The sequence below is a fragment of the Anser cygnoides genome, chromosome 20 (genome assembly GCF_040182565.1).
Source record: "Anser cygnoides isolate HZ-2024a breed goose chromosome 20, Taihu_goose_T2T_genome, whole genome shotgun sequence".
NCBI classification, from domain to species: domain Eukaryota; kingdom Metazoa; phylum Chordata; class Aves; order Anseriformes; family Anatidae; genus Anser; species Anser cygnoides.
Window position 1 is genome coordinate 188,720 of NC_089892.1, and position 14,072 is coordinate 202,791.

Consider the following 14,072-nt stretch of genomic DNA (forward strand, 5'->3'; position numbering starts at 1 on the left):
ATGTAAATATCTGATAATTAAAGTCTAGTTTGAGACTTCAACAGTTAGGGTTTGGTAAACATAAAAGAGGTAGTTCCCATTTTTTTCAGGTCCGTTGGAAGAAAAACACAACAACTTGACAGTGCTTTACGTTAAAAATGTCTTCAATTTTTTAATAGCTGATCAATAATTTGATAAAAATAACTTGATTTATTGCTTATCTATGCTAGGGATCATTCAGGAATTTCTCAGCTAAATCTGTATAGTGCTCAGTGAGTGTAAACAAAAACTAACTCACCTTTCAAGCCCTGATGACAGCTCCTCACTAAATTCTGAGCTTTCACTGCTATCTAGAAAAAGAGGAGTACAGAGAAGGAGTAAGGAAACCACCCAGGGGAAAATAAAAAGCCATTGTATGTGGCTCACCAGAATAATTTTTATATACTATCATGGAAATTGCTCACTGAAACCATGTTTCCAAGTTGGTCTTTAGAGACCACAGTAACATCTAAAATTGGAAGGGGCTTACATCAGCCTATTTATAATTTCTCACTGACGAATGAAGTCATCATTGTTGCTGTGCTTAAATACCAGATATCTGCATGTTACTTTTCTTTTAATTATGTTGCCTTTCCTTTAAAAGCTGAATACTTCAGGAACACAAAATACAATCACTTTGTAAAGCAGTATTTCTACCTCAACATCTGTAATTCAGAATTATTAGACGAGATAGCATTATTTGTTTTCAACAAGCAAGCACACCTGTAACAGATGGTATGCCAGCTGCTGCTACGAGCCATAACAAATCAATGTGATGGAATTCACAATGATAATCCCTTTTTCTCTTTGAAGCCTATGACCAATTTGTCCCTCCTTCCCTTGCGTAGCTATTAACTCAGTTTTAATATGTCCAAGAGTGATGCTCTAATGCTCAGTATAACACTGAAGTGAACTGTGGCTGTATTTTCAGAAGTTCAAAGATCATCTTAGTGTCAAGCTCTCCTTGATTAAGTATTCTGCTAGCCTTTGCAGTCTATTTCCTATTCTAGAAATAACCTGAGTCACGTAAAAGGTTGCCTTCTCTTGCTTAGAATACAGATTCTTGATGTTTTTATTATTATAGTTAATTAATTATAATACCATAATGTTATTGTCATCAACATTTTTCACAAGTTTATTTTAAGCTTCTTTTATGTCTCAGCGAGCACAGCTAAATTATTCTCTCACCTTCTAAAATACATTGTTAAAACTAGTTTTCTTTGTGAAAGAAATATATTCTTTGTGAATATATACTGTCTTGGCAGTAGCACTTTTTTTTTTTTTTTTTAACCTGTGAAGGCTAACAAACACTCCGTGTTATGTACAGAACATATAGGAAGAAAGTGCTCCTTCATGCCACTTTTACCAAAACCATCACTAGGTAATTCTGGAAAGTTGAGATAAAGTTGACGAAATATCTGAGCAGTAGCACTAATCTACTTTCTTCTATAAAAGGGATCAATTTTTGCCCAGGAGCTAATAACCTTCATAATTTCCTGCTTTTGGGGATCTCTCAGAGTTTCCAGAGAACCGGGACCGAAAAACAGGTATATCAATTCCCCCCCAGACCCTACCTATGGAAACGCCATTGGTGAAAATTGAGTTCAGTGCGTGGCTGCGGGCTGGGCTGTGCGACTCCAGGACACTGTCATCCAGAAGGTGGCGTGGCTTCTCCGTCGGGAAGGTGGCACTTTTGCTCTCCACTACACTGAACTGACACATCATGCTGGAAATATATAGAGAGGAAAATGCAAGAACCTTCTTAGGTCATCTGATAACACAAAAGTGCAAGAACCTTTTTATGCCATCTGATAACAACCCTTTCTGTCTGATTTTTCTGCTTAGACCTTGCCTTATCATACAATGATCATAAATATCTACAGGTTATTAAGTAGCAAGCAGATAAATGGTACTGCTCATTTTCCCGCTGCTTGTATATATGCTCCTGGACTACCTAAACAAGTTTCAAATTTTAGCAGCCTTTTTTAAGTAACAAGCATCACTTTTCTGCAAATGGGAAACTATGTAAGTTTTTTACTCCTCTCTGTCCAGTATGTGAACATCATGGGTAGATGCAAAGGTAGAAAAACAAGCAGGCTCCAGCTAAGGCACTTCTCAGTGATCCTGCATTAAGCTGAACTAACACATCAATTATGCGAACTACTTTTTTTTGTTAACCCATTAAATGTGAAATTTGGTATATGCTACCCTTAACTGGGGAGCAGGTGCTCTTGCTTAGCTGGTAAGTGGTACAGAGAAAAATGTTTCTAACCTTTAGAACAGTCCAAAAGCTCACAACTTTCCTGAACGATAATGAGTGCCAAGAAGCTACCATGTTTCCTTAGATTTATTAGTCCAGATGTTAATAAAAAAAAAAAAAAAACACGTTCTGCACACCAGGCATCCACAGGCCAAAGTATCTACACAACTTTGGAGTACTGACAATTTCTGGCACTAGCAGAGAACAGTGTCAACAAAGTATAAAGAGAAAACCTACAGAACAGACATTAAAGCCTGAAACTCTCCTGCAATACAGGAAAGGGAAGAGGCAAATACCAAAGAGTGTTCTGCTTCCAGATTAAACCTTTGTGATGTGTGAAATTGCCTGATGGTGAGACAGCCTGGTGTACCCACTTGTTTCCCAGGCTGTGACTCTTCCTGTGCCTGGGTACAGGAGGTGTAGGTAGACTTGCTGCTACTGAGGCATCAGGACATGTTGGTCTCCTGCTGAATTTCATAATTGCTGACACTTCAGATGGACCTAAAAGACACACATAATTTAACATTGAACTGATGCAAAACCCAGAAATGTCATGGGCTTGTGTGCTTAGCTGCTGATTAAAATTAATACAGATATACTGAACACACCATTTCTGAGTAAGTATTTCTTCCACATCGGGGTTATAACATCCATTTCTACTATGAATTCATCTCTATATACTTGAACTGCCTGGAAGCAATTTTTAAAACAGCTTTGCACATACTTTCAACAATGAACTCCTACAAAAAATTCTTGGCACCCTTAAAAAAGCTGGATGTGCCAAAGTGTAACATGCAGAACCATACAGTCAGTTTGCACTTTGGGTGTGAGCAGGAGTGTCCACACACGTTTGTGTTTTACTCACAACTCCATGTTGTGAATACATGGTAAACGACCTGCTTATAGTGACTCACTGTTTAAGCATGTAAGAGAAAGCAGGGGCTTTTCACGTATCTATGTCCAGACAGATGTATTACTTCTCACTCATCTATGAGCTTTAGCAATGTCTCACTGCAATTATTTTTCCTCTCATTTAACACATTTTATGAGGCCCCATGGAAAACGTGGACAAGATATTCTTGTTCCAGTTCCTTGATGCTGTTCGCAAAAGATCAGCAATGAACTTTGCAATACAGCAGTGAACAACAAAGCCTATCATCATACTCAGTGAACGCAAGGCTATTCTTGGCTTCACAATAAACAGTTAAGATTTCACTGATAAATATTTGGTTGTGATGTTGGTACTCATGACAGAAGTGGGAATGGTGGTCATGAAAGTGGCTGTCTGCCCCATACCTGCTTATTTCCAGACTTGGTACAGATTAAGTAGCAGCAAAACAGATCAAAAAAAAAAAAAAAAAGGAGCCTCAAGACAAGAAGAAATAGGAAACTTTCTAACAGCCGAGAGAGAGGAAATCATTTAGTGGGAGGAGAAAAGAAGAAAAAGAGAAAACACACTGAATCCTGTTTTCTGCCTTCTTCCTGTACACCATCATATATAGGAGGGGATTTTTGCCTGCTTGGCTTTGCTACCATTTGTTTATCACAACTGAGAATTTGTGAAACATGACACTAGTAGCATGAGTCACTGGCATGTGGCTTCAGACAAGGTCTTATGTTTAAAGGTCACATGCAATTCTAAAAAAATGCACTTTTAATCATTTCTTGATCCAGACATTCAACCAGAACCATATGCCTGGGAGGTCAGAAGAAAAAGGCTGAGTACAATGTGCTGATACATTTTCAATTAAAATGTTGCATTTGTAAGAAAACGTTAGAAGCTTGTTCCCCAAGGTGAGTAAGGTTCACTCTCCTCTTCTGCCATGGAGGCTGAGCACCAGTTAGAGCATAAAAGGAAAGTGTGATGCCCCTTAATGTGGCTACCGGATTGGTTCAGTTTTCTATGGCTACCCGTTGTGTTGTTCAGTTCTTTCTCTCTGGCGCTATTGCCAGTTCTAAATCATGATTTACATTAAATCCTTTTAAGTGGATGACAGTACAGTTCACTGAGAGCTACTGAAACAATGTTTAATAAATTGTTGAAACTACAGCCTGTTAAAGAATAGCAATCTCAAAGCAGAGCCTTAAATGAGTACTAGTATATTGCAGTGCTTTTTCACACAGCCACTATGCCACAGAAAATTTAAGTTATTTATATGTAATACATAACAGTTTAAAGGATTAAGTTTCTCACCGTGGAAAGTCACTAAACTCAAAGCAATCAGACTGTTCAATTAGTTTGATTTTAAGACAATGTTCATTGACACAAAGCATGGAGACTACATCAAAACATCTATCTAGAGAAAAAACAGCAAAATAGCAAGCTTTATGCTGACACAATCAAGCCATAACATAATCGAAGTCAGTTGGCTTTATCTCCAGGTAGTTTACAGGTTCAAACATTATCCCTAACAAAAACCTGTAAATAAAAAATAGAGATGATGTCTATCAACAAAAATAGTTCTTTGAGAATCTACAGTTCACTTTAGTTTAGGAAATGAAATCCCCATTTAGCAAGCATGGGGTGAAATTTACACTATGAATATAACAGAAACAAAAATATTTGCAATCATTATAAATTAATTATAGCAAGAGCTTTTATTACCTGGACAGAGAGAAGAAAAGTTTGTTAAAAAAAAGTGAAACAAATTATGTAATATGACTAAGAGGACTGTGTATCTCAGACTGAAGACTGATATAAAACCTGTTGTATCAGACTTCAGTACAGGTTAAAATACTGCCCAAGTAAGGTGAGATGTCCCAGTGGTGACAGAATTTGTTGGAATAGGTGTAGGAGCCTTACAATTTAAGCCAACAGTTCCAGCCTGGCTTCCTTACCATTAGACATTACAATTGCTTTGATCAGTCCTGTGAAAGGAGATAATGGACTTATTTTAATTCCTAGTTAGGTGTCTTCAGGGAAGATCCCAATGAAAACAGAATGCTTTGTGGGAGAAGGTGAAGACAAGTATCACCTATGCTGATGATGTTCTCTCTGGAGTGGCCATTTTCTACGTAGTTCCGTATCTTCCTCATCTCCAAGGCAATAGAAGGAAATATATACAGTTTGTCTCTGTTAACTCTGTGTTAAGACAAAAAGAATCTGAGCCTATAAACCTTTATAAAGTCTTTACATCTGCTCTGCTGTCAAATGTCTATGAAGAACTGAGAAGTTCAGAGCTCTCGTTAGACTGGAACTCTGCTGCAGGGTACCGTCAGTTCAGTAAGAAGACAGGGCGCAGAGAGTGTCAGCGTGACTTATGGGGCACAGGGGAGATGACCTCGTTTTTATAAAGGGGTAAAATACAAGAAAGCCTGTGCCAAGAAGTATGCCAAGGAGGGTAAGCGGTGAGATGCTGATGAAACCTGCACAGACCAAGGGATGTTTATGGACATACCAGACTGCTGAGCAATTAGCTGGGGGAACTATGCCTGAGACTGCTGATAACAAAATTCCAAAACTTAAATTCATTTGAGAATGAGTTATTTTGCCCCCCCCCCCCCCCTTTTCTTCTTCTTTTTTTTTTTTTTCCCTCCAATAACTGAAGTCATCTGCTACTACTCTCTTCACTCTCCTGGCTCCACTCCTAGTGCATACTGTTACCATGATTGCTATTCTGTTTTTTTTTTTGCCTTTCATGGAGACAAAGCACTCTTAGTAGGATTTTCCAGTCAGCTGGCACGAACAAGGGTTGGTTTGGTTTTCATTATTTCTCAACATCATTTTCAAGTCTATGCTGACATGTACAAAAAAATAACGTATAAAAATATTAAAACATTATTAAAAATTGTTTGCAGTAGGGAATGTAAGACAACTTCATCAGAATGAACTGAGTACTGTTTAGCGGTCTGTGGCAAGAACATTTGGAAAAGTTTACACATGTCCCAAAGGATCTCACTGTTTTTTTCCTTTGCATAATTTTTCCATGAATAATCCTTCGAATGTTATAAATGAATGTTACTTTTGCAATCCTTCAGTAGAACATGTGAACATTTACAGTCTCCAGAGCTTTTAAATAAAGCAACAGGGTGAAGAAGTAATGGTTCACAATTTTTATTTGCTAAAAGTCTATCAATAAACCAATACTAGGCATCCAAACAAAAAAATCTGCAAATGAGTTGCATATTATATGATGAAAAATTTGAGTGACAGGATTTTTTTGTAGAAGGTAAAAACAGCTTCAACTAGTTACTATTTTTTCATGAGTAGCTAAGAAGCAAAATTGATGTTTACCAGCTCTGTTTCTAAAACTAAATAAGGACATTCCAAGACACAGATTCTCTACTTAAATCTTTGCTGTGAATTTTTGCTTTTCTGTTGCCATTGTAACCAAAGTCAGTGGGTGACAATTAAAACTTTCAAACACAAAGACATACTTGCAAAACACACCATAAGGAAATGAAGAAGAACGTTGTGTATGCAATCAAGAAAGACATAAAAATTATTAAATCTAGATTGATGGCTGTTGTCAAAGCACAGATTTCATTTTCAAAGTATTGCAACTAGATCCTGTCAATGCATATGACATGCAATGTTGCACCAGCTTCTCAGACAAGAACATGGTAAGAACAGGACTCTGGCTGCACTTTTCTGCTTTCCCCCACAACAAGTCTCACTTGAAAACAAAAAAAATAACAAACAATTTCTAATACCATGCGCCCTGGGAATACAGGGAACATAAACATTTCTGCCACATGATCCCTGTTGCTGTAATTAGTGTTCTATTCTAAGGTAAATTTACAAAAAGTAGTTCGGCAACGTTACCCTGCAGTGCATTTTTTTTTTATCCTAAGGACAATAACTAGTATAGGATATTAGTCTGTCTACATTGGCAATCAAGATTTTCTAATTCTAGAAATTTCACACAAAGAAAAACTTTAATTCACTGTTTCATTACAGACTTTGTGTTTTTAAACATTCACATTTATTAAAAAGGACTATTTCCTTTTTTTCTCAAACTCAGTTGACTTGCTTTGGTCAACTAATGCCACCCCCCAAATTCGTAACAAACAAACAAAATGAGGTATTAAGAGAGAGGGACCTGTTGTTCTTTTGGTTCACTTCCCTTTGCTTCCAGGTTCTATTTTTTAGAACCTACTTTACGTTTACAGAGCTCCAGAATACATTTATTAGCTGATTTATTAGGTGTTTCTCCATAGCCCCCTCAAATCTGTAACAAAAATAGTTTGACCAATTTTTTAAAATTTTTATTTTTCCAAATGCTACCACCTACTGTTGCCAAGAATGCTTGGAATAAATATAGTGTGGCCCTCTTTTGATGTAGTCTTTGCTTTATTTTCAAATTTGCCTTTGAACACATCCACTAATTTAAAGGATAATTCCAAAAGCATTGCTTGCAACAAGTGAATAAACACTGACGGATGCATCAATCTTTTGTAATGTCTAAAAACAATTATAGAAAAATAGAACATACAATGAGCAAATTAAGTTATACTTTTCCTTCCCATAAATTTAAGCGTAACAGTGAATCATGCTGGACTGATATCTCAGGATAAAGATGTCCTTTAATGGCCACGTACAGTTTAAGCAGGCGTGGCTCCATTCACCTGTCTCCATTGGTATTGGGAAAAACCTGCGTGCATGTGTGATAGTTCAGTCTTCTTGGACTATTCAATTCTGGCCTATTTTCTTTACTACAAAAAAAGGAGACCAGCTGTTACAAATTAAGTGATGTGGACACTGAGGGGAGTTTGTTGATGCTAATATATGAAGTGTCAAATAAAATACAAAATGAACCGTAGAGGAGTCTGCCCAGTAATTCTCAATCCAGTGTCTCCAAGAGTAGGATCATGGAAATAGGTTAATAATGGTAAAAGATGAAGTTCAGTACAGGTAAGATCACTGTTCTAGTTTAATATAGTCAGCAAACTGGACAAGCCCATCAGAAACCTAGGATACTTTTGTCTGTGCCAGTCTATTAAGACCATGTACAACTAACCATATTTCTAATGCACTTCTGACTGCACTGTTAACACGCTTGAGTGTATTTCCTTCAGGTGCTCCCTGAATAGAGGTGACATTTTCAATTTCAGGTGTTACTTTTATAGATTCACTAATGTACAAAACCCTTACTTACACTTCAGTAAAAATGCTGAATTTCTTGCAGTTGGATCTGCAGAGTAATGTGTGAGTTTGGACAACATCTATACTGACAGTGAAGACATATCCACTATGAGAGCATAGCTGCAAGGAAACTGAAGTCTGAGCTCAAAAAGAACCACACAACATTAACCAACCCATCAACAAAATACTCCTTGCAAAAATAATTTCAGGTGGCTGTTCTGAAGAAATAGACACAGAGTAGATAAAATCCCTTGTTTTCTGGCTGTTTTATGTGTTTTTAGCATTCCTAGGTAATAGCTTGGTAGTTAAAAGAAGTATAAGTAAGTATAAGTATAACTAGGATAGTAAAGAGACTCGTTTGCTAAGGAAGTCATAGAAAGTACTAGAAAGTGATTTTAAAAAGTTAAAAACTCATCATGATCGTCTTCTCTGATGATTTTTACAGAATATTCTACAATTTTTAGGAAGCTTTGGTCTATTAAGAAAAATACCGAGCACACTAATTCAGGCTGGGTTTAGTGGTTGATAATAGCATGTGAATCCCACACATTTGTTTGGTATTAATTTCTTTTGAAAATACTCAAGTGAGTTTTAAAAATTTGTAGAGAAAGTATCACAAAGGAAGAGATTGGAAGTGAGCATAAGTTTGAAACTAAAGAGCGATGTTTTCTGGATGGTCTGTAAACTTTTTGAAGAAAACAAAGTTCTGCCATTTCTAGTTTAAGTACAACATAAGAAAAGCAGACATTATGCACATGAAGCAATAATCAAGCACTTGCGAGAGGATTAGACAAATCACATTTCTGCAGAAAGACTGGCTGCTAAAGCACTTAACACAAACTATTTATTAGTTGCCAAAGCAACCAGTAAAACAAATGGCAAAATTAAATGTCAGACTTGGTGTTTACATGGAAATTTTTTTAAAAAATTCTAAAACTCAGAGTACTTTAGAGATGTCACTAGTGTAGTCTACCTACTTCCAGAAAGTTACAAAATGTGCTAACATTCCACTATCTCTTCCTTCTTCTTTGTACATTTTAAACTCCTGCATATCACATAGTTTACATCTGATGAATCTATCGCTTCTATTAATTAAAATACATATTAAAAGCTCTTCAGCAGCTCTCAAAGCTGAATGGATTCAACACGATGGGCTGAAATCCATCCCAGTAACAAAAAGGAAAATACACCGGTTTCAGATTAATTGCTCCATATTCCTTCTAGGGCAGTAACGTAAAGCTCTGGTCTACTCACTGTCCTGTCAAGAATTATACTGAGGCCCACTTAGAAGAAACAGAACAAAACAAAACGTAGAAAACAAAACAAAATGAAACTAAACTAAACTAAAATAAAGGAAGGTTGAGGAACTGTCCCTGAGTACTGCATAACAAAAATCCCAAAATAAAGGACCCATTGCTGAGGCCTAGATGTTGCTAGAAAGGCTTTCTAAATGCTAGAAACCCCTCCTAATTTAATGAAAGGGTTAGTTAAAGCACACGAAAACTTGAAGGCTAGTCATTGAGTCACTCAGTATTACAGAGATGATTTCCTGGGCATCATTATTATTTTAATATTATTTTATCTTTTTATATTAGTTTTCCAGGACAGGATAGACATGTTTCAGGCAGCAAGTAACCATTTTCTACATTCTGATTAGTACATGAGCCCTGAACTTTTCAGCATTAAGATGATAAAGAACATGCATAAAGTTTTCTATACTGAGCTACACTCAGTGTGCAAATTCTAAGAAACTTAAGTTGCTTAGAAAGCTAACTTATTTGCTATATATTACATTAGATCTTTTCTTTTGTTCTGGAAAAATACATTAAGTTATACCTTCCAAAATAATCTGTCTAATAGCTGTACCATAAATGCTTGGCACCTTCTAGCCAACACTGCAGGAACACAGATGTCTTTTACAGCTAATTCAACTGGAAACTGTGAACAGTTAGCATACTATAAGCTCTCCAGTTACATATTCTCCCCAGCCCCCCTCACTCTCTCCCTTCCTCCCTCCTTCTCCCTCTCACCATAGCAAGGCAGAACGAACTGACTTAAGTTGCTGCCAAGGAAGTTGTGTGAATGACACAGTTCCTCGAACACATACAATTAAACTGTTTAAAGCTCCTTTTTAAATGCTACTTGCAAGCAACGAGAATCTCTGCAGTGTTTTGGAAAGCATGAAAACTTTCTGTGAAAGCACTATTCACAGTTATATATGAATTTGGTAATTAAATGAGACCATCATAGCCACTAATAATATACAAAACATGGCCTGTTGTAAGACATTCACTTTAATCAGATGTCTGCCTCCTGTTCAAAATTTACTGAAAAACCAGTTGGCAACCACAGTGGAAAATGGACACATGGTTTTCTCCAGTACTTTGCAAACAGGACTATTGGAGGATATAGCTGTTTTTATTGAGCTTCACACTCCTAAAGATACTTCAAGGGAAAAAAAAAAAAAACCACAATGTCCCTGGCTAGCGTAAACCGTTAATCTTCTTTTGAAAGAGAGAATGCTGAAGTGGGGTAGAATATGAAGTCATGATGCTGAGGAGGAAAATCAGTTTCTATCATCAACACAAGTATATATACTTTAGGACATGAAGAAGATACCATTTCCTGCACTTACGTCCACCATAAACTTTGGAATCATTACCACCACACTGAATGTTTCTTCATACTTGGAAACATATGGCAGCCTATAAGAAGCAAATATGTCAAATGCAGAACTTAACCACAGAATCAACCAGAATTAGAGCTATTAATAACATTTTAACTTTCTGACTACCAGGAGAACTGAACTGATGACTGCCTTTTGGGGACAAGAGCCTTTATTTATAGTCCATTGAAATGGACTATATTCAGACTTCTATGCTTTTGACTGGAACATTGAACTACTGCCTAAACTATTTTCAGATCATCTCTTATGGTCACAGCTTGCTGACTACAAAGGGTTTACTCCTGATGCACAAAGGCTGAAGTGGAAATAATCTCAAAATATGATTTGAATGAATTTTCAATCAAAATAATGTTCATTTGAATACCTTAGAATGTGCTATTTTTAATTCTCCATGGTCAAATAAGTCATTACTAGTACTTGCATATCTTACATTGGAATTATTCAAGACTAATGGGGATGACTACACTTATTAATGTTGTGAAATAAATAATAAATTACTGCCTTCATGCTTAATTAAATTTTGATGTGAATTCATAATAACTTACTTAACTAACCTTCCTCGGGAATTAATTTGTTTTTTTCAATAAAGTACATTGAAGCCTAAGTAGCCATTGAAGCCTAATAAATGCCTTTAGTAGCATTTTTGCAGTCACATAGGCGAAAAAATCCAACTGGATTTTACAAAATGCTGGTGGCATTCATTGTCTAACTGGCAGTAAATGAGAACTCTCCAGCTGAGCAAGAAACAGCAGTCTACAAGCATGTCAATCTGTTGAAGGAAATACTAACAGAAAAACTAAGCAACAGAAATGACTCAAGACTTGGTTTCTATTCACCATTCTGAATAAAGCAACCTTACAGAGCATGTAGGGGCACTGCAGATTCAGAGGTGAAAATTCATTCTCTCCTAATACTGCTAGATAACCTACAATTTCCTATTCACCTCAGCATTGACCCAGTCAGTATTTGTGGACTCCAGCTATGTGCGTTGCAGTATAAAGCCATATTACTTGCTTGGCTCAGGACAGTTCAAAGCTCTTGTTTCTGGCTTTAGAACTGTATTTTTATTTGCCTTCCATTACAGCTCTAATGAAGTCTAAGCCCTCAATTAACAATTATACAGTATTGGTGATGATATCATGCTGCTATGACTGAAGTTTGAACTTCCAAAATCATCCTAATGAAATGTTAACTTCATAACCCTGGTATAAAGCATCTGAAAGTGAGCAATACAAAGTAAAAGCCAACAAAACCAAAATCCCACTTGTATGTCTGCCTTTAATGCATAAAATACAACGAAGAGAACCAATTACTTAAAGTTTCAAGTATGAAAAAAATTATCTTCACAAAAACAATATCAAGCTTGACATGTCTGTACGAAGTGTTAACCAAGAACACCTTATGAACTTAACAAGTTACGAAAAATTCCTCATATGAACTAACTTTCTTATATTTTACCCAGCAATTAATAGAACTGAGCATTGAAGAGGAATGGAGAGAGCACCTTCCTGCAGAAATGTTTTCTTCCAAGTTATTTTTCCTGCAGATTGTATTTCGTTTTCCTTTAAACAGTGTAGACTGAAGATCAGATTAAACGTATCTGACTCCAGGAATGGAATTCACAACCTGAGACAAACCATACTTTTCCTATACTGCCCATTGGACACTTAGGAAGGGACGAAGGGACTCACAGCAGCCAATATAGACAGTCAGGAGGTGGAGGAAGAACACCCATATTTATTTTATTCCTTTCATTACGAACATCTTCCTTTTTTTTTTTTCTTTTCCCCTCCTTCTTTCTCATTTAAACTGTCTCTCTCATTTGGTATGAAAAAAAGACATTTTGAATGCAAAATTAAATTGCTTGCCAGATGAGAAATGTACTCTTTTGTTTTTAAAAACTTTTTTTTTTTAACATATGATTTAGCATGGTGAGACAGAAAACAGGCCGTTCAGCTTAACAGATTAAAATAGAAGAGATTTTGTGATAATGGCTCCTAAGTACATTTTATATATTCTGATGTTTGTTTAGTCTGTTCATAGAAATATTTACATTTCTCTTCATCTGTAAATTAAATAATCTAACTAAGAATGTTACACATGCTTAGCTCCTTTTCTCAGACGGTTTTTAGAAAACCAGTGCCAATATAACACTTCCTATGTTTAGTCCAATTGGAAATTCTAAGAAGCACTGCTCATTGATGCGTGTTCATAGCAGTAATCAGTATGAAGAGGAGTCTTTGTGTAAGTGTTTAGGTGGAAGAAAAGTGAGATTATGAAAAATTTTATTTTATACCTCTACTTCAATATATTCTGACGACAGAGGATGTCCAAGGCCAAAACATTATCAACTACTATCTAGAAGATTTTAAAAAGACACGGGAGTTGTACGTGCATACCCTACAAGTTATCTTTGTAGGCATTTCTTAAAAAAATATTTCTCATCATGATCTATTTTCACAGTTAAGAGATAAAGTAACCTATTCAATGGATCAGATCATTCACATGAATCTTTCTATTGTGTGTCCTCCCCCTTTACACAATGAAATTGTCTCAAATTTGTGCCTCGGTTTACACAGAAACCTGAAAAGAGAATTTCCTGTATTACTCACTGCATTGATTTGTTTATACTGAAAGAATTCTTCCTGCCTCGCTTATTAAATGCTATTGAAAATGCAAACATTTGTAAAAACAAAACAAAATGAAAAACCCCCACAACCATACAACGAATCTATTTTCTGTTCCAGTGCTAACAAACATTCTGAGTTCTCCTCAAACCCCAGTTGTTTATACACAAATCAGGAATATCCTATTGATGACTCATGTTACTGAAATACATCTGAACTGCTAGTGGACTTAGAACTTCATAGCAATACTACTGGGAATGATGGTCCTGCAGTAGACTCTTATCCAATAATAAGGTTAGTGGGAAATCTACATGGGAATCTATTTATGCCACTTGGCGATTTGCACTGGTCAGTTCCAGGGATTAATTCTAGATGCACTGAGCTGTAACTGGGCTT

The 14,072-nt window shown here is 36.3% G+C and overlaps 1 protein-coding gene across 13 annotated transcripts in view; it reads right to left on the minus strand.

The window, feature by feature from the left end:
* The window catches only part of RALGPS1 (Ral GEF with PH domain and SH3 binding motif 1), a 133,903-nt gene that overhangs the window by 9,778 nt on the left and 110,053 nt on the right, over positions 1-14,072 (minus strand). For 11 of the 13 annotated variants that reach the window (XM_066980468.1, XM_066980473.1, XM_048051054.2 and 8 more), the window contains 3 exons: positions 2,653-2,779; positions 1,593-1,744; positions 278-329 (listed from right to left, as the gene is read on the minus strand). In XM_066980468.1, coding sequence (XP_066836569.1) covers positions 278-329; positions 1,593-1,744; positions 2,653-2,779 — 331 coding nt within the window. The remainder of the gene's footprint in view (positions 1-277; positions 330-1,592; positions 1,745-2,652; positions 2,780-14,072) is intronic. The other 2 variants (XR_007159111.2, XR_007159116.2) reach the window with 1 other exon arrangement.